General features: G+C 54.0%; 1 protein-coding gene across 1 annotated transcript in view; it reads right to left on the bottom strand.

The window, feature by feature from the left end:
* Positions 1-18,816, bottom strand: part of MN1 (MN1 proto-oncogene, transcriptional regulator) — a 48,191-nt gene extending 29,375 nt beyond the window's left edge. Inside the window, exons 1-2 of the mRNA XM_028484648.2 lie at positions 15,359-18,816; positions 13,730-15,189 (exon numbers count right to left, since the gene is read on the bottom strand). Of these exons, the coding sequence (XP_028340449.1) occupies positions 13,730-15,189; positions 15,359-17,631 (3,733 nt within the window). The 5' untranslated portion in view covers positions 17,632-18,816. The remainder of the gene's footprint in view (positions 1-13,729; positions 15,190-15,358) is intronic.
* Positions 18,817-22,687: the final 3,871 nt, after the last annotated feature.

Here is a 22,687-nt window from a genome sequence, read left to right as displayed (position 1 = left end):
AGCTCTCAAAGACTTTCCACAGCAATGCTGCCACAAAGATCTGCTGGAATGCACAAAGTAGGCCTTCTAAGAAGTTCTGCATTTTCACTCCTCCCAAAATGGCCACAAGGCCCTGGCAGAGAGCTGACCCACAGAACCGCCCCTTGGTGGGTGCTCTGGGGCTAAAAGCATCCTCTTTCACAGCTGTCTCATAAAGGGGAGCAGGCAGTGAGCACCCAGGCTTCCTCTGAAGCAATGAAAGAGCACGGGAGAAAGGGATGCACCAAGAGGATGATGGGAAATTCCCTGGGGCAAGAGAGGTGAGCCTCCTACCCAGGGAAGGTGAGGGGTTGAGGGGCACCAAACACAGACAGTTCAAATTTCAAGACCAGTTTCTCTATTTGTGGAAACCATCAAACCCTCCCAAACCCACCCCAGGAAGAAGGACGAAAAAAACCAAAATGTGGGCGAACCCAGCCCCTCTCCCTGTTCTCAGACTTAACGTGGACAGGGAACAGACAGAATCACCATTCCATCCTCTGCAGGATCTAACTTCAAAAATCTTGGGCACAGAGTAGGGAGGGAAGGGGCCTACTGAAAACTGGGACACCAGTTTTTGCAGGCTTAAAAACAGATCAATTTTACTCTAAAGTTTAAAATGAAACATGTTCCTGTTTGGGAAAAGAATTTCATTAGGAGGAAAATATAATATAAAAATACCCATTTAGAAAGAATATGCTATTAATTCTTAGCACTCTATGCAGAAGGGAAAATTGCATTTTTATCTAAATGGTTTTTCTGCATAAGCCATTTACAATATTCTTTGCCTCTCTATAATAGGCCCTGCTACCATTAGTAGTGGGACGACCAGGCTGAGGGCTGAAATCGCCCTCAAACACATTTAATACATAACCCCTGAAAATCTATTCCAACAGGGACCTCAGCAAACAGGCCCAGCATTCCTTTTTTTAAGGAAGAAATAAATATTGCTGAGGGGGTTGGGAGTGGTGTGCTGATGGGAGAGGAAGGGACAAGATGGTTTAAGTTAAAAGCAAGCGCTCTGGGTCCCTTTAGCCAGCTTTAAAATTGCAACCGATTTTTGGCTGCATGATTGCAACCATTTGACTGCCTGCGTGTGTATCCACCCCGAACACACACACACACACTCACTCACTCACTCACTCACTCACGGGTTTCCATCAAACAAGCAAACAAGGAAAGGATGAAATTCAGGATATGAAACTATTTTTAAACACTAAAGCAAACACACCAAGATAGCAATACTGCTATTTTCCCATTAAACTAAGTTTCTCTCAATTTGAAAAGTGAGAATAATCTAAACAATACTTCCAAACAAACTGCAGGGAGCTTGGGTGTTGCGGCCTCCGTCGGCTTTAACAATGGAAAAATCCCCTCCGTAGAGAAGCAAAAACACAGGCGGGGATGGGGCCCGGCGGTTTTGCCACGTCCCGCCGCGTCCCACCAAAGGGGTTCCCCCGACAGTAGCACATGCCTGAATGTCCAGTGGTCTCCAACTTCAAAATGCAATACTTTTTCTTTTTTCCAAAAAGTTGGTTTTTGTTTTTTGGGTTTTTTTAAAAAGTCTTCCAGCTCTTTCTCTCTTGGATTTCCAAAGTAACTACTTACTTAATACCAAATGTCGGGGAGCTAAATTAATTCATTAAGGAAATGCAAGGGCTGTGATGGACACCGAGCGTGGGGGCCCCTGTGATTTCACTGCCATGAGCCAGAACGCCTTGGGCCGCTCTCTTCCGGGAAAGCTCAGTCCATAAATTCTCCCTTTCAAACCAGGGGCCCAGAAATGTCATAATTATAGCTGATACAGGTAACAGGTGTGCCCCTCTGTTCCTCCCACTTCTGCCACCACCTTTCCAGACAAGCTGCTGGAAGATTTAGTGGTCTAGCCAGGGGTGTCGTAATTACCGGAAACGATTCTGGTTTTAAGGGTTAGATAAAGACCCTCTCCAAATCTGAGGCCAGACCGATGTCCATTAGACTTTAACGGGCCCACATAAAAAAAGAAATTGTATCCTCATCTCTCCAAATGCCTGTTTTCCCAGCACCTCAAGTTCATTTCAGGCTGGCTCAGCGCCGAAAATACTCCTGTCCAGCCCTCGCTCTGCAAAGGCAAGGACTCAGTAGAAACTGATGTTCAAGGAATTAAGCAACTGGGGAGGGGAGGATGGCTCAGGAAACCCATTTGCTCTACAATTGTTAAGCCAAAATCTGTCTTTTAAAAAATAATAATAAAAGTGGAATTTTAACCCATCATCCAGAGACAGAGAGACAGCTGTAGGGAGCCCAGGAAGAAAGGGGGGGGTGTACCCAGAGATGCCGGGCTAAAGAGCCCGCACCATCAAGAATGACACACTCTCCCCTTCTGAGACTCGGTGTTTGGAAAGGCCAAAGCTGCGGGCTGTTTTGCTCTGGTTTTCTTTTTCCCAGCTTTCGAGACTTACACATACTTTTTCTTCCTTCTTTGGAAGTCAAACCACGCGTTTCCTTACAAGTTACACACACACACACACACACACACGCACGCACGCACGCACGCACGCACAAACACCCAGCACCACCGTTTGTCAAGGAGCAGCATGGAAGGTGCCCCAGAGAGGTTTAAGATTCTTTACTCTTCTCCACGTCTGTGCTCAGCTCCCAGTCAATTAAGAATTAATGCTTGAAAACTTTCCGGGGACCAAGACACCAGAAGGAAGCCGATGTTCTTTGGCCGTCTCCAAGGCTCTGGGGGGCTGAGTTTGTTGGATTGGGCTTTTCCTCCCTCCTCCCAGACAAGTGATGCTTGGAGGGGCCTCGCCCCCCCTTCCTGTCCTGAGGAAGTGGTGGGAACCTCAACTGGGGGCCTTTATTTCTTGCCGGCCAAGGGGGCCCATTAGTACACACACACACACACACACACACGCACGCACGCACGCACGCACGCACAAACACCCAGCACCACCGTTTGTCAAGGAGCAGCATGGAAGGTGCCCCAGAGAGGTTTAAGATTCTTTACTCTTCTCCACGTCTGTGCTCAGCTCCCAGTCAATTAAGAATTAATGCTTGAAAACTTTCCGGGGACCAAGACACCAGAAGGAAGCCGATGTTCTTTGGCCGTCTCCAAGGCTCTGGGGGGCTGAGTTTGTTGGATTGGGCTTTTCCTCCCTCCTCCCAGACAAGTGATGCTTGGAGGGGCCTCGCCCCCCCTTCCTGTCCTGAGGAAGTGGTGGGAACCTCAACTGGGGGCCTTTATTTCTTGCCGGCCAAGGGGGCCCATTAGTACACACACACACACACACACACACACACACACACACACACACACACACACACACACACACACACACACACACTTCTAATCCCGGCAAAATGCTTCACACACACTGAGCACAAAATAAATGCTTATTAACTAAACTGACCCCAAATAGTGAAATGTACAAGTAAATTAATCACGCCTCTCCTGGAGGCCTAACAGGATTACAAATTCGGCAAAAATTGACCACACGGAGATCAATAAGCTTCTACTTAAAACTGAACAGGGCCAAAACTTTGCATGAGCTGCTTCTTGGGGAAAAAATTAATTTATTTTTTCGTTTCTTATTAAGACTTCTCAGGCCTGTGTGTGTTCGTGTGTGTGTGTGTGTGTGTGTGTGTGTGTGTGTGTGTGTGTGCGCGCGCTCATGTGTATACTCGAGTAGGGGTGCGCATGCCCGCAGGCACAAGCAGAAACCAGCAAAAGGCATCCAGAGCTTTATGCCCAGACAATTTAGAAATAGTCACGGCATAAGGATCGTGAAATTGCTCCTGTTTAAAAAAGCCAAATTTTGGTCCACAGCCTCCCTTCCCTCAAATACTAAACAACCACCAAAAGTTACATCGCAGGAGATGAAAATGGTCAATTTGCTTAGAGCCAATTAGGCCTGCTGATGGCTGGACCGTGGGTCCCCTGAAGGGGAGGAAAGTGAACCTCTAATTCATCCAGCTCCTTTCCACACTTGGCTTATCTCGAGTCAGGGAAATCTTCCTCTTGCTGAATTTGTCATTTACTTGCCTTCCCTTTTTGCCTACCATTCAGAAAATGGGAAAAAAAAGGTATGTATTGTGTGGGAGGGCACTGCTTGCGTTTTAAGACAGTGGGACCTGCCTGCGAGGTCTGTAATAGGCAAGATTATGCCTAAAGAGGCTCAGTGCTGGGAGAGAAGCATCAGTGGTCACTTTACGGGGTCACCAGGGAAAAGGTCACTCCTTTTTCCCACCCCCATCGTCCCTCTTTTATGGAAAGATCTGGGTGCATCTGTGAAACTCGATGCTTCCGCAGCAGGCCTCGTGGGACCAGCTTCTCTGCAGGAGAAGTTAGCCACATTACGAAGCTCGATCCACCCAGGGCCCATCTGGGTCTTCATCCCCGCGCCCCACGCCCCGGCCCCGCATCGCTAGCTTGGCCACTAACTACACAGAAAGGGGCTCTGACTGCTAAGAGACCCATGACGTGGTCATCAGCCACAGGCTGGGCTCCCCACTTCTATTTCCCCCATACATCTGCGGTCACGTGGAAGCCCCAGGCCCAGCAGGGAGAGCTGAGCCAAGAACTTTCTGTCCTTTATGATGGCCAACACCAGCCCCCAAGCAATTCCCTCACTCCCAGCCTCGCCCGGGAGGTGTTATTATAAATGACTTCCACACTTACAAATTATTTTCCACTCCTAAACCCCGTGTCAGTAAATAACATTTCGACTCATAGGGAAACACTTCTCCCCTCTCCATCCATCCCCTGATCACCTGCCCCCGCCCCCGGAGAAAATAAACTGCACCCCCATCTCCATCCAGTCTTCCTAACTGGGGCTGTTTCTCTCTCTGCCTTCCGGCTCAGAGGAAAGGACAGAGTGTCCACATCAGGACTCAGGCCCTTGAATTTCAAGGACTTTTCCAACAGCCCATGCGGTCAGGGTAGAACCCACTTACTTCCCAGTGAACTCTCAACCAAGCCTGGCTTTCTCTGGAAGGCTGAGCTCTGGGGATTTCAAAGCAGGCTACGTTTTCTGCCGACTTCCCCAGCCCTTCTCTGATCATAAGATGGTCCCTCCGAAGTATTTTATTCCTGGTGGTCGTTGCCAATCACTCGACAATCCTTGTGTTCCCAGATCCAAGGGCATCTGAAAAACACTGCTTCACGGTAACTTTAAAGGGTCATATCTTTTCCACATCTCACCCTGCCCTGGATGATTGGATGAACAGGGGGCAGGGTGTGTGTGTGTGTGTGTGTGTGTGTGTGTGTGTGTGTGTGTGTTGTACAAGTGCGTGTGCGTGTGTGTGTGTGTGTGTGTGTGTGTCTCCTCTCATTGCAGGAGCTCCCAGATACGACCAGGAGCACCACCAATGGGGCTCTCAAACTGGGGGCAGACAGATTCCTCCAGTCATACCAGGCAAAGCCAGCTGTGTCATAAAGGCCCAAGCCCACCCCATTCCAGTGAAAGTGTTGACCCAAGCTCTGAGAGCAAATGAAACCTTCCTGCCCAAACACTCTTTAAATTAACATCAGCAATTACAAGGGGAAACTTATTTTAAGTCCTCAGGTTGCATCTCCGGGCCATGGAGTTCTCACAGGATGGTCTTCTGGAGGAAGGAGCAGGGCGGGGTAAGGCCCAGAGGGGTCTCAGCACCCAAGTTAATCTGCATCTCCTCTGAAGGCATGACAACGTCGTCTATTTCTGAGTCACCCTGGAGGGGGGTTTTGACACGTGCAGGATAAAAACGAGAGCTGGTTCCCTCCAACTTTCCAAAGACCATCCGCGTCAGTGGGCCCCAAAGATGCCCTCACAGAAGGGTCTCCTTGTTTTCCTAAATCATTTTCCAACACACCTGATTCACTTAAACTGAACACTAGCAGAGGTAAGTCATACTGAGACCCAGAAAATCAGAGATCTCTCCTAAGAATCGGAATCCCAGGGCCAATCGTTCCACGAAGGGTCCAAGATCTTCCACAGAGATGTCAAAGACAGGAAGAAGACAGAGCCTTTGGGTCACACAGTCCATCCTACCAGCTACAGAGGAAGTGCGGCGAGCTGAGTTCGCTGGACCCCTGAGCTTTAATGATCAGAACGTAAAAACCTGCTTTCCCCCTACCATGTGAGCTTGTGTTGGGATGTTTATTGGAGGTTCCCCCTCTTTGGGGGAAAGTCTATCCCACAGAAGATGTTCCTTCTGGGACATTCAGAGAGCCAATTTGTTATCATGAATGCGCTAAGACCTCCAAACTGTGAAATTCAATTGCCGTTATGTTTAAAGGGCATTTGGGTCCTTATAATGATACATAAATCGTGAAAGGATCAGCACACGACCACTATAAAGCTCTCCCTCTGATCCTGCTTGGCGAGGATGCGGAGGTGATGAAAACCTACCAGCTTTCTCAGCCAAGAAGGAAAACGAGAATTTGGGATGCTGGGGCTATGATGGACCCCCCAGTAGTAGGTATCAGGGATGCCAGTTCGAAGTGGCCTTGCGGGGCCAAAACTTGAAGCTATCAGGGCCCAGAAAGAGCCCCCTGGATTTCACGATGCTGGGAGGCCTCTCCGCCACTCCGCACCCCGTGTCCTTTCTGGGCAAACATCATGTTGGGAGCAGACCCTCCACTTGCTTCCCAAACCTCAGAGGCCGCTGATTAAAATGCAAGCCAGCAAACAAAGCAGGCCTCGGAGTCCTGCAATAATTACCCCCGGTGAGAATGATGGCTCTCAAACGCCCCTCCTCGTTCAAGTATATTAAACTTAACTCTGCTTTTCCATCCCGGTCACAAAATAAGTTGGGGGTTCTGGGCCCCTGAAGTGCACATCCATGGGGTAGCTTCTTACCCACACCCTACAGCCACTGATGGCCCCGTGAGGCTGCGTGTGGATGTGTGTTGTCGTGTCACTGGAAGATGGCAGAAAATGATCAGGGCTGCCTCGGCACTGGGCGACCCGTCCAGCAAAACGTGATGTGCCAGGGTCCCAGAACCATCTCTTCCTTCCGGTCCCATTCATGAGTTGAGGAGACCATAGGCTGAGCTGTTGTGCACCAGGACACAGAGGGTCCCTGAAGGCAAAGCTGTGACTAATTCAAAAGCCCACCGTCCTCTCCGCCAAGTCGTTGGTACCAAAAGATTACAATAAAGGAGAGGAATTTCCATAAATGAGAAGCAGCGCCCGCTTCCCACAACTGGGAGGGGGCGTGGGGGAGGGGTGGGTGGGCACCGATTCAAAGATTCCTCTCCCGGCTGGAGAGTGGTGTTAGCTGAACTCAGACAGAGACACCTCCACGCGCAAAACTCAGCAAGGGGCGACGTACGTCTGCTACCGAAACACTCCAGATCAAAGTCACCCCCAGCCCAGGAGGCCCGGGAGGCCGAGATTTCATAATTAGGATCTTCAAAATCCTCCTCTATTTTTAGGACTTGCGCTCATTCAGTCCTTTACAGAATCGGAACATGTCAGCTAAGGCCAAAGAGACTGAAGGTTTAGTTTCTCTCCCTGCCACCGCGCGCCCCCCAACTCCGCTTTCGGAAAGCAGATTAACGGTAAACTAAAGGAGTAGCTGGATGATTTGATGAAAATACACTTGGCCATGCATATGTATATGTGCGTACGCTGGGGTGGGGTGAGGGGTTTGTGGCGGGGGGGGGGGGCTCCTTCCCACGCTGAATTGCATGGGCCCTGCTCTCCTCCTGTGGGCTGCAGATAGACCCAGACAGGACATCGCACCTCAGCCACACTTTTTCAAGCCAGCCCCCTGACCACTTTGCCGGGCTCCAGGGTGTACCAGAAGGCAAGGAAACTTGAAAATTTCCCCCCAAATGTCTCTCTTCTCAATCATGCACTCGTGTATGTATCAACATGTCCGCCACTAGCAATCAAAACCCACACTCAAATCTGTCCACCCAAGACACGCCTAAAAATAGACATCATCCTAAAACAAACACGTCGCTGGGCAAGTCAAAATCTGACTTGAGTCAAAAAGATGAAGCTGCGTTATTCCAGCCCTTCCAGACTGAAGACTTGGGTGGAACAAGCAGAGGGGCATCGAGGGAAGAATATAAGGTGCACCCACTAGTTACAGGGGACCCACCCCCCAATAGATTCAGGTCCCCTCTGGCACAAGACGTTTGGTGTTTTTATATTGCGGTGTGCTTGGGAGGCCTGCTTGCCCTTACACACTCCCCGGACATTTGATCCTATTACATAAAGTTATCGACTTTTAATCTCTAAAATTAACCAAACTGAGGCAAATACAGTATTCCTAACTAGAAGTATTTATCTCCGAAATGCTTTCGGCAAAGCAGATCACTCCCTGGGCAAAGAACACGACCCAAGGTTATTGTCACTCAGGTGGACAGAAAGGTGATTTTGCTAAAGCTTCCAGCATGGAGTGAGTTCAGGAGATCCTGTGAAATCCCAAGGATACACTCAAGTTTGCCCTTCCAGAGTGGGAAGAATTTCCCTCCTCTAATTTCACCTGGTCCTCCTGGATTGTTTATTAAAGATGTATATTTTATATCAGCAGAGAGTATCAAGTAACTTCTTGGCAAAGGGCAGCCGTATTTTCAGGACCTATTAAGATATTTTTTGGAAATTTAAATACCTCTGTCAGGCAAACAAAAATCATATCAGGAATCACAGAATTTCATTTCTAGAAAGAGAAATTAGGTTAACCAACCCTCACTCCTTTCCTAGAAATCTCAATAAAATAGAAGTACATTGCAACAGTCTCTTACTTCCGGTCTGAGGGGGCCTCACAAGAAATCTAAATGCATTTAGATTTAAATTAAGAAAGCTAAAGAAAGCAATCCTGAGAAAATGCCTTCAATCTACAAATACTGTATAGATATAGATATAGGAGAATATATAAGTATATATTACATATTAAAAGGCAGAGGCTATTTAAAATCAAAACAGCCAGAAAAATCCAGTGGCAGAAACCATAAGTTCAACACCAATAAGCTTCAGGCCCTTAGAAAATCCTTGTCCTTTATTAATATTTAGTAGAAATGTATAATTGCAGCTGTGTGCTAGGTGGGGATTTTATGTCAGGATGCGGGCAAAGAAGACGGGTTTATTACAACCATGAAATATTGAACAAGCACCAAAGAAGAGTAGTAGTATGTCCCGGACTAGCCAGGGAGCAGGCAGACCCAGACCGTCAGCTGCACAAAGGGGGCTCCTATCTGTTTACATTACCCCTGATTAACACCTGCGAAGTTTTGGGTTACATCTTCCGGATGCTGCAAAAGTCACATGAAGGCATGCAACCCGTGCTGGGTGATTTTTTGGGGAAACAGGAGTGCGAGGTTCCTCGCCTTCCCAAAACCACTTTGAGGGAGCCTTAAAAATTCTCTCCACGGTGTAAGGAGTGAGGGAAATGACTCAGAAAAACAGCACCAGGAGCCCTCCCGCTCTTAACCCAAGCCTGCCCCATGTCTAAGGAAATTCAATGTTCAAATCCTGCCTGACTAGTATCTCTTAGCACTGCTTACTGTGTTCCGACTGGAACACTGAGAGAAGCATGAAATTCCAAAAATTTCTCCCACATCACTGTAAAAATATCATACCTCCAAAAAGGGCAGAATTGCATGCAAAAGTGTACACAGAGACCTCTCCCGTTTCACTGTGTGTGAAAGAGCGTTTCTAGACATCTCCGGATTTCAAGACAGAGAACAACCAACAGCATAGAAGTTTGGCAATGGTAAACTTATTACGGGAATACAGTTAATTCAAGTTTTGAAAATTGTAAGGGGCCAGGGGGAGGCGGGGGGCATACTTTTTTTAGGCTTAATATCCTTTATCTACAAACTATCATTATTTCTCCTTCTCTGTTTTGAAATTCCTCCATAGCCACACAACTATTACAAAGATAGGTGGATGATTTTGCAAACTAATTTCAAATTTATGGGATCCTCACCGATTTAATAGATGTCTGAAGAGGCCCAAACTCAGGCTGGTTTTTTTTGTTGTTGTTGTTTTCTTCCCCTTTGCACAACCTCACCCTTCCCCCACCCCAACTTTGTGCAAACAGAATCTCACGATGAGACGTAGAGTTTTATGATATAAGAGTTGTTTGGCGGGTTAAGAAGTCAGAGGAGGCATAATTTGGAGAGGCTTACTTTCCTGGTTAAAAAAAAAAATCATCATCACATGTGATTCTGGCCTAGGCTTTGTGAGAAGTGTTACTTGCCAGTAGAGTTCCCTCCCCTCCAAAGGACATCTAAACCCCATAAGACAATCCGGGCACGTCCCAGTGGCTACACAGCTTGTGCAGTTCTAAAGACTTATTCGTTCTCTCCAACCGGAGCACGATCACTTTGTTAAAGACCGACTAGTATTTTGTCATCGGAGCGAAGAATTTCAGAAACAGTGTTAATATTTACTCACATCAGTACTGGCGTGTTTTATGGCGTGACCAAATAAAATATCATTACAAAATTGGGCTTTGCCTGAAAGGTGGGGGCAGGTGGTCAAAGAAAGTGCTCGCTGGGGCTGGAACCTGGAAAAGGTATATTCAAAGCTGCTTCATGGCTGATGGGACCCTGGGCATGTGTTTACGGAAAAGCAGGACGCTTTCCTTTCAATTCTTTTTTTCTCAACTCTATTTCAAAGTGGTGCACTTCACTCTGATTTTCAGCCAGGGCACTCGGGGGCCCGTTGAAGGCTCTGTGTACCTATTTATACAACATGTGCAGATGGAGCTGCAGGGTGTTATCGTAATGAAAAGTTTAATCATCCTTATTTACTACCAGTAAGGGAGCAGGAATCATATGCAGATACCTTATAAAGCCTTAACTAGCAGCCCCAAGGCTGTAGAAGCTGCGAGTGACCTCAATTCGGGGCTTTATCTAGGAAACTGTCCTTCCCACATCACAGAGTGGAAAACAAAGGAGGTCAAGTGGGTGTCCCTGCAGAGGCTTCTAAGGCGGCCAGCCCCGAAGCTGGTCCCTGGAGGAAGTTTCCGTCTCCCGTATGCAGGGGAGGGCTGAGTTTAGCATACAGGGGAGATCAACCCCAAAGTGACTAGCATCTGTTTCCAAAAAAATATTTTCCTTCGTCTGACTGTGATAATGAAACAAACAAAACAAAACATTTCTTTAATGACATTTCTTCATTCACAGTCTGCATTTTTTTTCTGCAAAGGAACATTAGTCAGACTGGGAAGGGAACAGTGCAACACCTTAAAAAAAATCTCGTTAAAACCACCCAATTCCTCTGCACCTAAGGCCCTTCAAAAGACTTGCAGGCAAAGCGCTACTGGTTTTTCTTTATTAATTCTCTAAATCGTGGGTTTTTTTTTTTTTCTTTTTAACTCTTCTCACCCCATTTTGGCCAATGTGGTCTTAATTACTGTGGGGGGGGAGGGATGAGAGAAGGGGGAGGGGGAGGGGCAGCCAGACCAAGCCAGGTAGAAGTGACAGGGGCTGGGATTTGTGCTAACCAGTTATCGATCGGGCAGGCCCGAGATGTTGTGTACAAGAAAATAAAAGAGAAGGGGGGCAGAGCAAACAGGATGCTGGGTCCAACTCCATTTTAAAAAGGAGGGAGAGGGGAAAAAGGGAGAGGCAGCGGAGGGTCCCAAACTAACCAATTTATGGCCTTGCCTGGGAGAAGCCTGGAGAATGCTGATGCTGGCCGCAGCGTCTGCTGTGCATGCTAAACACCCAGCTTCAAATGAGAGAGCGGCGTCCCGGGCTGGGCAGTAGGCGAACAAAGAGAAAAGCAGCAAGGCCGCATTCATGAATTAGAAAACCCAAGCGGGAAAGCTACCCGGGACAGGCGGGCGTGAAAGCCCGGAGTTCTGAGCCACCCAACTCCTGCCGCACTTCCCCTCCCCCTCCTCCCGCCCCCATCCCCTTCTCCTAAAACCTACCATCACCTTAAACCCTGGGTCAAGAGATGGCAAGACGCAGGATGTGGACTAGGAAAACTAAGGCAGAGGAAAAGAACCTTAAGAGAAGGCGAGGATGGGGGATGTATTTTTTTAGGACACGGTTAAATCACCAGCTACTGACTCCATGATAATATTCAGCCTGGTGAAACCAAGGAAATTCAGTGAGTATTTAAAAGAAAAAGGTAGGAATTGGGGCGGGGGGGGGGTGGCGGGGTGAGGTAGGAAATGATGTTACGTAAAAAGGCCCCATTAAAAAATAAAATGGATAGCTAACGCAGCCCAGTCATCTTTAAGTTAAAAAAAAAAACTATCATTATCCACCCTGGTGAAACCAAGGAACTCCGGTGGGTATTTAAAAGAAAAAGGTAGGAATTGGGGGGGGGGGTGGCGGGGTGAGGTAGGAAATGATGTTACGTAAAAAGGCCCCATTAAAAAATAAAATGGATAGCTAACGCAGCCCAGTCATCTTTAAGTTAAAAAAAAAAACTATCATTATTTTAACGGCAATGGTGGTCCATTTACTGACCCCCACCCCACCCACCTTAAAGGCCTCCAGGCCTGGTGGGGAAAGAGTGCTTAGAATGCAAAGGAGAACTGGGACCGGACATCTGTCACCAAAGCCAGGCGAGATATTGACAAACGCGGGTCCTTTGTGTCTTAAGAATATATATCCATATCCCCATACACAAATGATGCCCTGACCGATTGGTCTGGTCTCTGCCAAGTAGACCCCACTCCAGCCCCGGCCCCCTCATCAAATGTCAAGGAGGTGCACTCTGAAGACTGCCTGCCTCCTACCATCCCGACAGGTCTCCAGTTTTTCAATGAAACTCTAATAGTTAAGAAGAGACAAAACAGTTATTCATTAGGAACAAAGGTCAAATTAGGCGTTGCCTCTGAATGATGATGCAGACACCAGAACTGGTAACTTTTTTTTCCCAAAGAGGCTGACACACAGAAGGGAACTCAAGCTGTAGGTTGGCTGACTAGGAAAAGGTGGGGAGGCATTAACACAACTTCCCAGATGTCCTGCCCCCATACACAAATGATGCCCTGACCGATTGGTCTGGTCTCTGCCAAGTAGACCCCACTCCAGCCCCGGCCCCCTCATCAAATGTCAAGGAGGTGCACTCTGAAGACTGCCTGCCTCCTACCATCCCGACAGGTCTCCAGTTTTTCAATGAAACTCTAATAGTTAAGAAGAGACAAAACAGTTATTCATTAGGAACAAAGGTCAAATTAGGCGTTGCCTCTGAATGATGATGCAGACACCAGAACTGGTAACTTTTTTTTCCCAAAGAGGCTGACACACAGAAGGGAACTCAAGCTGTAGGTTGGCTGACTAGGAAAAGGTGGGGAGGCATTAACACAACTTCCCAGATGTCCTGCCGGCAAGGGGGGGGGGTGGGTGGCACACAACTCCTGAAAAGTGGACCGAGCCTGAATGTTGAAGGTGAGGAGGGGGTCTGAGTGTGAAAGGGAAGGGGCCTAGTGCTCTGGGCACCCAGCAACTCAGCTAAAACTTGAGGGGGTGGGGCTCTACAATAGTCCCCAAAGGGCTGCCACCTAAGTTGTTACCACCCTCTGGAACCAGAATCTACCTGGCAGCACCTGGGGGGAGGGAAGGGGTCTGCCCACAGAGCCCTAGGTGTAACCAAAGGAAGGGTACCCATCTCTGAGCTGGGCATTAGGAAGGCCCTGCGCCCTCCTGACCCCAAGGGACCCTCCCCTTTCATGGAGTCTTCAAGGCAGAAGCTAAGGCCTGCAATGGGGGTGGGGCGGGTATCCCCCAGGTGAGAAGGGAACAGGGAATGAGTGCATATACCTTCTTTGCTGTTGGGGTTCTGGGGTTTGGCCTTCTCCCAGGGTGCCAGCGTCTTGTCCTCGTCTGCGCCGTCCACCAAAGCCTTGTCAGCCGGCAGGTACCAGGTGGCGCTGTGCTCTGCCATCAGCGAGTCCAGATCGATGGTGCTCATGGCGCTCTTGACGGCCTCGGAGCAGCAGCTGCCCAGCTCGCTGTCACCATTCTGCGCACCAGAAGCCCCCACAGCACACTCACCCTTCTTGCCCCCCTTGAGCCCCAGGGGCTGGTCCTCAGAGATGCTGAACTGCTGCCTCTGCAGCTGGATCTGTGCCTGGAGGATCTCCAGGGGGTGGATCTCGTCAGGCGGCGGCGCACCGCTGCTGCTCGTTGGGGTCCGGACCTGCTCCAGGCCCGGCGTGCCGGGATGGCCCGTGCCCCCGCCGCCGTAGCTGTCGGGGGTGGAGGTAGAGGTAGACAAGATGCCCAGGCCAAGCGGGGCTGGGGGCGCCTTCGGTCCATGTTCCCCGGCACCCAACCCGCGGGGAGGGAGTTTGGGCGAGCCTGTCACCAGAGGGCTCCTACTCGCTTTGGCCAGGGCTGGGGGGTTGTCGGAGCTGGATGACACCTCGTCCTCGTTGGCGTAGCTCGTGCTCACCTCGTCCGAGGCGAACTCGCCCGCGTGCGGGGAACTACCGTCCGACTTTGCCCCACCGTCCAGGGACGCCATGAGGTCCGGCTGGTCCCCCAGGAGCAACTCGGCCCCCTTCCCCCACGAAGGCGACGTGAGCGCCTTCTCATGAGGCGTAGGCGCCCCGCGCGCCTCGCCTGTGGAGCTTCCCCCGACGGCTGCGCCTGGCGCCTGCTGTTGCCCTGGGCTCACCCCAGGCGCGCCCCCGCTGTCCGGCGCTGCCGAGTACTTGTCGAAGAAGGTCCCGGGGCTCACGTGACCACTGTCCCTTTTTCTGCGACCCCGTCCCCGGCCGCCGCCCCCGGGAACCGGCTTGCCGTCGTTCCCCGACGTCGATTCCAGGGTGTAGTTGGGGGAGAGGCTGGTGCCATCTCCCTGGGCGGGCGGATTGGGCGGCCCAGAGGCTTTGGAGCCGCTACTACTGGTCCCCGACTGGCCTCCGGGCCCTGGGGCCCCAGGAGCAGTCCCTCCTGGGAAGTAATCCGAGCCCGGGTTGCTGGCCATGGCCGCGCCGTCGGTCTCGTTCTGGCTCAGTTTCCTCTTGCCCTCGGGCGGGTTCTTCTTGTTGAAGGTAACGTTGAGGTTGGGGGCCCCGAGGCTGGCGATCATGTTCTGGCAGGCGGTGGAGAGTGCAGCCAGGCAACTCTGGCCGAACAGGTTGTCCTTGGAGCTGGGCTTGTTGAAGGAGCCCAGCGAGAGCGCGCCCAGCTTACTGGCCGAGGTGCGCTGGCTGGGCTGGAAATCAGGCTGCGGCGGGTATGCGCCCCCGCCGCCGCCGCCGCCGCCGCCGCCGCCCGCGCTGCCGCCCCGTCGGTCTCGTTCTGGCTCAGTTTCCTCTTGCCCTCGGGCGGGTTCTTCTTGTTGAAGGTAACGTTGAGGTTGGGGGCCCCGAGGCTGGCGATCATGTTCTGGCAGGCGGTGGCGGCGGGTATGCGCCCCCGCCGCCGCCGCCGCCGCCGCCCGCGCTGCCGCCGCCCCCGCCCGCGCTCGGGGGCGAGTTCACGCCTGGGCCGCCGTGCGGCGTGGCCTGCCGGTTCGCTGCGCCGAACGGGAAGCCAGGCTGGCCCCCGAGCGCGGGCGCTGTGAAATCGGGCGGCTGGGCCCGGCGCTCGGAGGGAGCGCTGGGCAGCCCCACCCCAGCCCCGGGCGACTGCAGCTGCCCCAGGCTGGCCAGGCCGCCCCCGAACTGCAGGCCAGGGGAGGGCAGCGCGGGCACGTGGCCCTCTCCGGGCATCCTCAGCGGCTCCTGCAGAGAGCCCCGGAACAGCACCCCCGAGCCACCGGGCGGAGGGGGCGGCGCCAGTCCGGGGTCGTGCGGGCCGCAGTCAGCGGGCAGGCCTGAAGCTCCCATCCTGCGGGGCAGCAAGTCACCCGGCGGCGGGTGCGGACCTGGGAACCACGCACTCTCCTGCGCCAAGTGCTGAGCCTGCTGCTCGAACGTGCCCAGGCGCCCGGCGCCCGCGCCGCCGCTTTCGCGCTCAAAGTTCGGCTGGGCCAAGCCGCCCACTGGGCCGCTGTGCACCAGGCCGCCCTGTCCCACGTCCCCGGGGTGGCCTAGCTGGGCCAGGTTGGGCTGGCGCAGCCGCTGCTGCTGATTCCGCGACGCCATCTGCTTGATCATGAGGGCCGCGTTTTGGCGCTGCTGCTGCTGCTGCTGCTGCTGCAGGGACTGGTGGTCCGGGGCCGGATGCTGCAGGGGTGGCCCCGAGGGGAAGCTGTCGGGCACAGGCGGCGTGAACTCGCCGGGTAGGCCGGAATAGGCAGAGGGCGAGAGGTGGTTGTCCAGAGCGCCGTTGTGCATGCTGCCGTTCCACGAAGCGCAGCGATCCGCTCCCGCGCTGCCCGGGAAGTCAAAGCGCGGCCTCTTGGCCACATTCATGTAGGGGGGTGCGTCGAAATGCTGCAGCCGCTGGTTGGGCGTCTGCTGCGGAGGAGGGTGCTGCATGTTGAATACAGGCTCAGAATAAGGGTGCATGCTCCGGTTCTCCAGCCGGTGGATGGGGTACTCGAACTGCGCGTGTTGGCCGGGCAGCATGGGGCCCCCGTCCTGCAGGCCGCCGCCGGGCGTGCCCGCCTCGCCCTGCTGGGGACGCGGGAGCGCAGGCGGACACGAATTCTGCCGGACCAGAAGCCCAGGCGGCGGCGGCGGCGGCGGCGGCGGCGGCGGCGGCTGTTGCTGCTGCGGAGGCGGCGGCGGCGGCTGCTGCGGGGGCTGCTGCGGCGGCGGCGGCGGGGCCTGCTGGGGAGGCTGCATTAACGGGTGCCTGGAGCCTACTGCAGGCTCCAGACCCACGGGCATCTTGCGGGTCCCGCCGAACCTCTCGAAGAACACTCCGTGCTGCTGCTGCTGCTGCTGCTGCTGCTGGGCGTGCATTTTGGACAAGCCCACCATGCCTGCAGCTCTAGGCATGGCCGAGGCACCCGGGAAAGAGCCCCCGGGAACCTGACGACCCGCTGCATAATGAGGCAGCTGCCCCTCAGAATCAGAGGGGGAAAACATGTCGAAATGTCCCGAGGGCGGCTCGCCCGGGTAATTGTATTCCAGCGAGTCGACGGCTCCTTGGTTCGCCACCCTCCGGGGCTCCAGACTGTGGGAATCGGAGCCACTGGAGGCGGGCAGGCCATGGAAGGAGGCGGCTCGGTTAGGGCTCTGGTCCAGCGGCAAGCATGGGGCAGGCACGGCGTGGCCTGAGGCGCCCGAACTGTGGAAGTCCGGGAGGTTCCCAGGTCGCTGCGGGCCGAAGCTCTCCGGCCCCTGGCTCTCCGCCAGGTGATCATAACCCTCGGCGAAGGGCGGCTGGCTGCCCAGGCCGCCGGCCGCGCCGCCGTAGCCGAGCAGACGACCCCCGTGCAGGCACGAGGCCCCAGGATCCGACCCGCCGAAGTTGCCCCCGAAGTGGGGGTGATGCTGGTGGGGGTGGTGGCCTCCCGGGTGGCCGTGGTGCGGCTGTTGGCCTCCAAAGAATCCGTGCACCGGCTGCGCCTGCAGCCCCCCCGCGTGCAACTCCGAGTGGCCGCGCGCGTGAAAGCCATAAGGCTCCATGTTCATGCCCAAGATCGGGGGTTCGCCCAGCCCGCTCATGGCAGGGTCCACGGAGCCAGGGGGTCCCCCCGCGTGGAAAGCCGGGGCCTTAAAGTGGGCGTTCATGCTTAGTCCGGCCTCGTTAAAGTTCCTCTCGCCCTGGCCAGCGTTCCTGCTGTTGATCTGGGGCTCGAATTGGTCCAGCCCAAACATACTTGGCGGGGGGCGGGGAGATCAATAGGGCATGACAGCCTGCTCTCCGCGGCGCGCCTCCGGCCAGCTACTCGTTCCGGCCCTGGGTTGGGCGCTCCGGGACGCTCAGCAGCGCGGGGGCGCAGCGCGCACCGCCACCTCGCCTGGCTTGTGAAGGCTGGGGGTTATCAGCTCCTCTCCCGAAGCTCTAGCTCTGCCCGACGCGGGCCTCTCATATCTTGCGGCGCCGCGGGGCCTCCAGGAGCCGTGTTGGGGGGCCCATGCCCCGGGACGTTAGCACAGCCGCGGGTGGGTTTGCGGGGAGGGGACGGAGCTGCGGGTGACTGAAGACAAAAAGTTAAGTGGGGGGAAGGAGGCGGGAAGGAGGGAGGGAAAGCAGAGCAATCACCTTCTTAAGTCCGATCGGTTTGGGTGGGGAGCCCCTGGACGCTGCCTGAAGCCTCCCGGAGTCCGTGGCGGAGCTGCTAAGGGGCCAAGCAGGGAGACCCTTCAAAGCCGTGGCTGGCGCCGGGGCAAAGACCGAGCGGTCCCTCCCCCCTCCCCCCGGAGTCCCCGCGCTCCGCAGCCCGAGCCTCAGCCAAGCAGGATCCGCTCGCACAGTCCCCGTCGGCCCGAACAAGCGGCTACTTCTTCTTCAGCGGGTCGGAGGACTGGAGGCTCCGCTCGGCATCACCGGTGCCGGTCCCAGAGCCGAGAGCTCAGCGGGGCTGAGGAGGCGGCGGGCGCCCGGGGTTGAAACCGAGGGTTGGTGGAAGGCGCGGCTCCCCTGTTCCGTGGCGGGTGCGCTGCACCCCGGCGCGCCGCTTCGCGGCCACGTCCGCCGCCTGACGCTTCTGTCCTCCGCTGTTAGGTCTCTGAGTTCGCAGGGATCTCCGCGCCCCGTTCCAGGCGCGGGCGGGCAGCAAGACGAGGGGTTGGGTCGCTCCAAGGCTAGGGTTCCCTGCCTCCGCGCCGAGGTGCTTCGCAAGTCGCCCTCGGACCCAGGGAGGGGGGCGTACGCGGGTTGGGGGCCACGCTGGGCTAGCAGGATAAGGCTTTCCGGCTGCGCTCTCGGAGCCCGGAATGGGAGGGAGGCGGGGGCAGCTCTGGGGGGTCCGCGCACCCCTCTCCTGGCTGGCGGGGGGGCTCTGCGTGGGGCGTTCCGAGGGTCTCGGTTCCCCTCTCTGTGTCTGCCTCTCGCCCAGAGCCCAGAGAAGCAGCAACAAGTTTTGCATTTCAGCAATCAATTTCAGCCATTACATTTGCACCAATCAGCGCGGCCCGAGCTCCGGGCCCGGGGCGGGGCTCGCTCTTAAGGTGGTCCTGGGTGCTGACTGCTGAGGCCCCCACCACGAACCCGCACTTCGCCAGCTCGGGGGTCCCCTGCGCCGGTCAGCCTCGGGGTCCGGTGCCAGTGCGCTGCGGGCGCACCCTGGCCTCCCCGCGCATCGGTCTGGAGAGGGCGCAGGCAGAGAATGGCGGGAGCTTGGCTTTGTTCACCCCCCTTCCCATTCACCACAGTTCCCAACTCCCCACCCCCAACTGAAGTGAGACCTGCGGTGTGAGTAGGGGGCGGGGAGGTGGGCGGTAAGCGGTGCGGGGCGCTCAGACAATGGGGTCGCCAGGCAAAGATCCTGGTCTCACCGCGGAAAGTCGCTAAGTGTCGACTGCGCTTCAGCGAGAGCGAACCCTCCCTCGGCTCTCCACCGCTGTCTGATTACTTGTCGCACCCAAGTTAGCCGGCCCTCGGATTTTCCTGGAGGTGAAAGCAGACGGGGAACCCCGAAGTTAGGAATCGCCTCCCTCACTAGGGCGCGCACAATTGTTTCCTATCCCCACTGTCTAGGGTTCCCGGTTCTCAGTGGCCGGCTTCCGCCCGGAGGAACCATAACCACTGGGCCACTTTATGGGGGGCATATCGGAGGAGCCCAGCGCCAGAGCGGCGAGGCAGTTAGGAGCCCCAAGAAGACCTGCGCGCAGAGGGCCACACTGGCCGGCCGGAGCACCCTAGTTCAGGCACCCCGGTCAAGGCCCAGGCCCTGTTGGGGCGCGAGGTTGGCCTCCTTAAGAGATCAATTAAACTGAAGAGCCCAAAGAACGGAATTGGGTTGTGATACTAAAATCAATAGGAGTAATTTAATATCTGCCCCGCTCTTTATGAAATATTTATCCCAATAATCTTAGTTAAAATGTTTAGATCTTCCTGATCCCCACTGAGGCTGCAATCTATCTTGCAATTAGAAGTTGTAAGTTAGAGGTGATGGAGGGTAGAGGAAGTATTTATTCTCTGTGCCTGCATGTGTGTATTCTCCTCCCTAAAGCGTTTGTACGGGAGGAAGGGGAAGCAGGCTTTTAATTTTCCTTGCCATAAAATAGCACGAGGCGATTTTGCTAGCAGACCAGCATTCTTAGGAGAAGGGGAGAAAAAGGAACTTTCTTTGAAGTGCCCCTGATATCGCTATTAAATCTAAATAAAATTAAGCACGGTGTATAAAAATGCCTTTTTCCCCCAACAAAAGAAAGTGTTTATCGCCCAAGACTGTCTAGCGTTTGCTAAATTGCGCGTGAAATCTGAAATGAAATAAACGTTATAATAAAACCAACCCCTGAGCCCTTTTTATTTAAAAAACCTCAGATTGCACTTCACCGTCGCGGGGCGGGGAGTTAAAAAGTTACCAGGACGCGCGTGCGGAGTCATCGCTCCCCAGAGTTACTGCTGGGAAGGCAGACACTGGGTGTTCCAGAACCGAAAATGCCAGGAAAATGGGCTCAATTTAGAGGGAGGGGAGGAAGAAGCAGGGTCTTCAGGGACTCCGGGAGAAAATAACACCCCCCCCTCGATAAGAATAAAAATAAAAGCAAACAATAAAAACCTGCAACTTTAAAACTCAGAGGGCAGAAGCAAACTCAGATCCAAGGCCCTTCGTGGGACCTCCCTGTTGTGGATGTCTACAGATATTTTATTCCTTTTTGAAATTAAAAATGAAAATTACCCCCACCAAAAATTAGGTCCATAAATAAGCATCCGGGAAGAAGTATTTGTACAGGGAGGTGGAGTTTTAAAAGGATTTTTCTGCAGGATCAGGTTGTTGGTCTGTGATTAAATATTGATTTTGTGTAATTAGTTTTCATGTGAACTATCCTCTTGCTGATAGCTTAGAGGTTTCAGAACTAGAAAAGAAATGGAATTGGACATGGAAATTATTACTTAGCAAAGTGACAGGGAAGTGAGAGCCGAAGAAAAGACTGAGGCTTGGCTGATTTCGGCACAAAGAAATAAAGGGCGTGGGTAAGCCTCCAGTGACCTCCCCACCCCCACCCTGGGGCCCCAGGCCAGAGCTGGGGAGACCCAGAGCCTCCTAGGCAGGAAGGAGACCAGTAGAAGGAATGGCTGCCAGAAGGAGGACCCTGCATGGGCAAAGACCTATGGAAAGCCCATGACATCCGGTCACATACCTGGTCCAGAGTGGTGGGTTCTGGGTTCTGGGTGCCACAGGAGGCACCGTTTAAGGGCTTTATGTCTCTGTGTGTCTGGAGAGAACAGGGACAGTTGGGGCCTGTCTGGAGCCCTGGGTGGGCCAGGGAGGTGGGAAAAATGACCCGCAGACCTGCAGGTCTGGGGAGACCCCGGTTGGGGTATGCTCTTGGCTGAGGCAGGACTTCACACGGGGCAGGGAGAGGGTCCCCTGAACACCTGGGCAGGTTTCCTGTGGAATAATTCTGTGCGTTCCAGGGAGGGGGGTGTGGGAGTATTTTTCTGGGGCTGTTTCCAAGAGTTAAGTCTACAAGGTGTGTGAGTGTCTGAAAGCAGAGCGTGTTTGGGCCCGGCTGTGTTTCTGTTCAGAATGTGTGTCTGGGTCACCTTTCCTTAACACTAAAGAATGTTGTGCGGGTGTGTGGCTTGTGCCTGCATTTGTGTCTTGGCCCGTGTGTGCCGGTGCGGGGCACCTGCACGTGTTTGTGCCCATGCCTGTGTGTGCCCACATTCCTGTGTCTCTAGGTGTCTCCGTGAGCGTCCCTGTCTGCCCCCCAGACCCATGCTCCTCTCTGTGGATGCCTCTGTGTTAGTACCTGTGTGTGTGTGGCTGCCTCACACCTTGCGTGTCTGCGTCTCTGCTCACGTGTGTCTGTTTTCTCTGCGAGTGTGAGAGGCCGTGCCCCTGCCTGTGCCCGTGGACGTGCTGGCTGGCGTGTGCACCTCCACGGTGTGGGCGCCCCTGCGTGTGCCTGTGTGTGCATTCTGCCTGCACCGGCCCGCAGCTTCTTTGAAACAGACACATTGCCCCCTAGCGCTCAGACACATTCAAAGTTCCCGCCCGCCGTTGCAGAGCCTGCAGCGACAGGAGCAGCAGGGGTTCCAACCCGAGGGCCTTTCCCTCCTCTTCCCCTTCCTTCAGCCTTTCCCTCAAGGGGGGCTGAGTGTGCTGGCAACAGTCAGAAGGGGCCTCCCGGGCAAGGAAAGGAGGAGACACAGCTGGACTGGGGCCCCAGAGCTGAAGAGGGATGCTCCCAGCAGGTGACAAGTGGGGAGCTGCCCGGAAAGGCCCCAGGAGCTCCAGTCCCAAAGGAGACTGCAACTAGTGAGCCCCCCACTCCACAAAAAAAGCACAAAACAACCCACACTCAACACCCGTTCCTCAGTAGGCACACAGCCTTCACCCTTGCCCATCAGGCCCCCAAAACCAATACAGGCACACGCACTCAGAAACACACTCACACACACCTCCATAGTGGACAGATCATCACACTGGCTGCTGGCTATTGAAGCCTCCCTGCTTTACATGCAGGGTCCCATTTCATCCTTGTAGCAACCCTTCAGGATTGGGACTCTGAACCCATTTTACAGATGAGGACATGGAACCTCAGACTGGTCAAATGGCTTTTCCCAAAGTCATAGAGTGGCAGACCTGGGATTCCAAACCAATCTGCCAGACCCTGACCCCTGGCTCTTAATCACCACCTGTTCTACCTGAATGTACTAGTTCAGGTAAAGCGATTAGCACAGTACGGGTAACATGGTAAGTGCCAAGAAATGTTAGCTCCTTTTATCACTATTGCCATTATGATCATCATTAAT

This window comes from Physeter macrocephalus, unplaced genomic scaffold, assembly GCF_002837175.3.
Source record: "Physeter macrocephalus isolate SW-GA unplaced genomic scaffold, ASM283717v5 random_203, whole genome shotgun sequence".
Taxonomy (NCBI): domain Eukaryota; kingdom Metazoa; phylum Chordata; class Mammalia; order Artiodactyla; family Physeteridae; genus Physeter; species Physeter macrocephalus.
The sequence above is the reverse complement of the archived record's forward strand: the minus strand, read 5'-3'. Positions and strand labels throughout refer to the sequence as shown.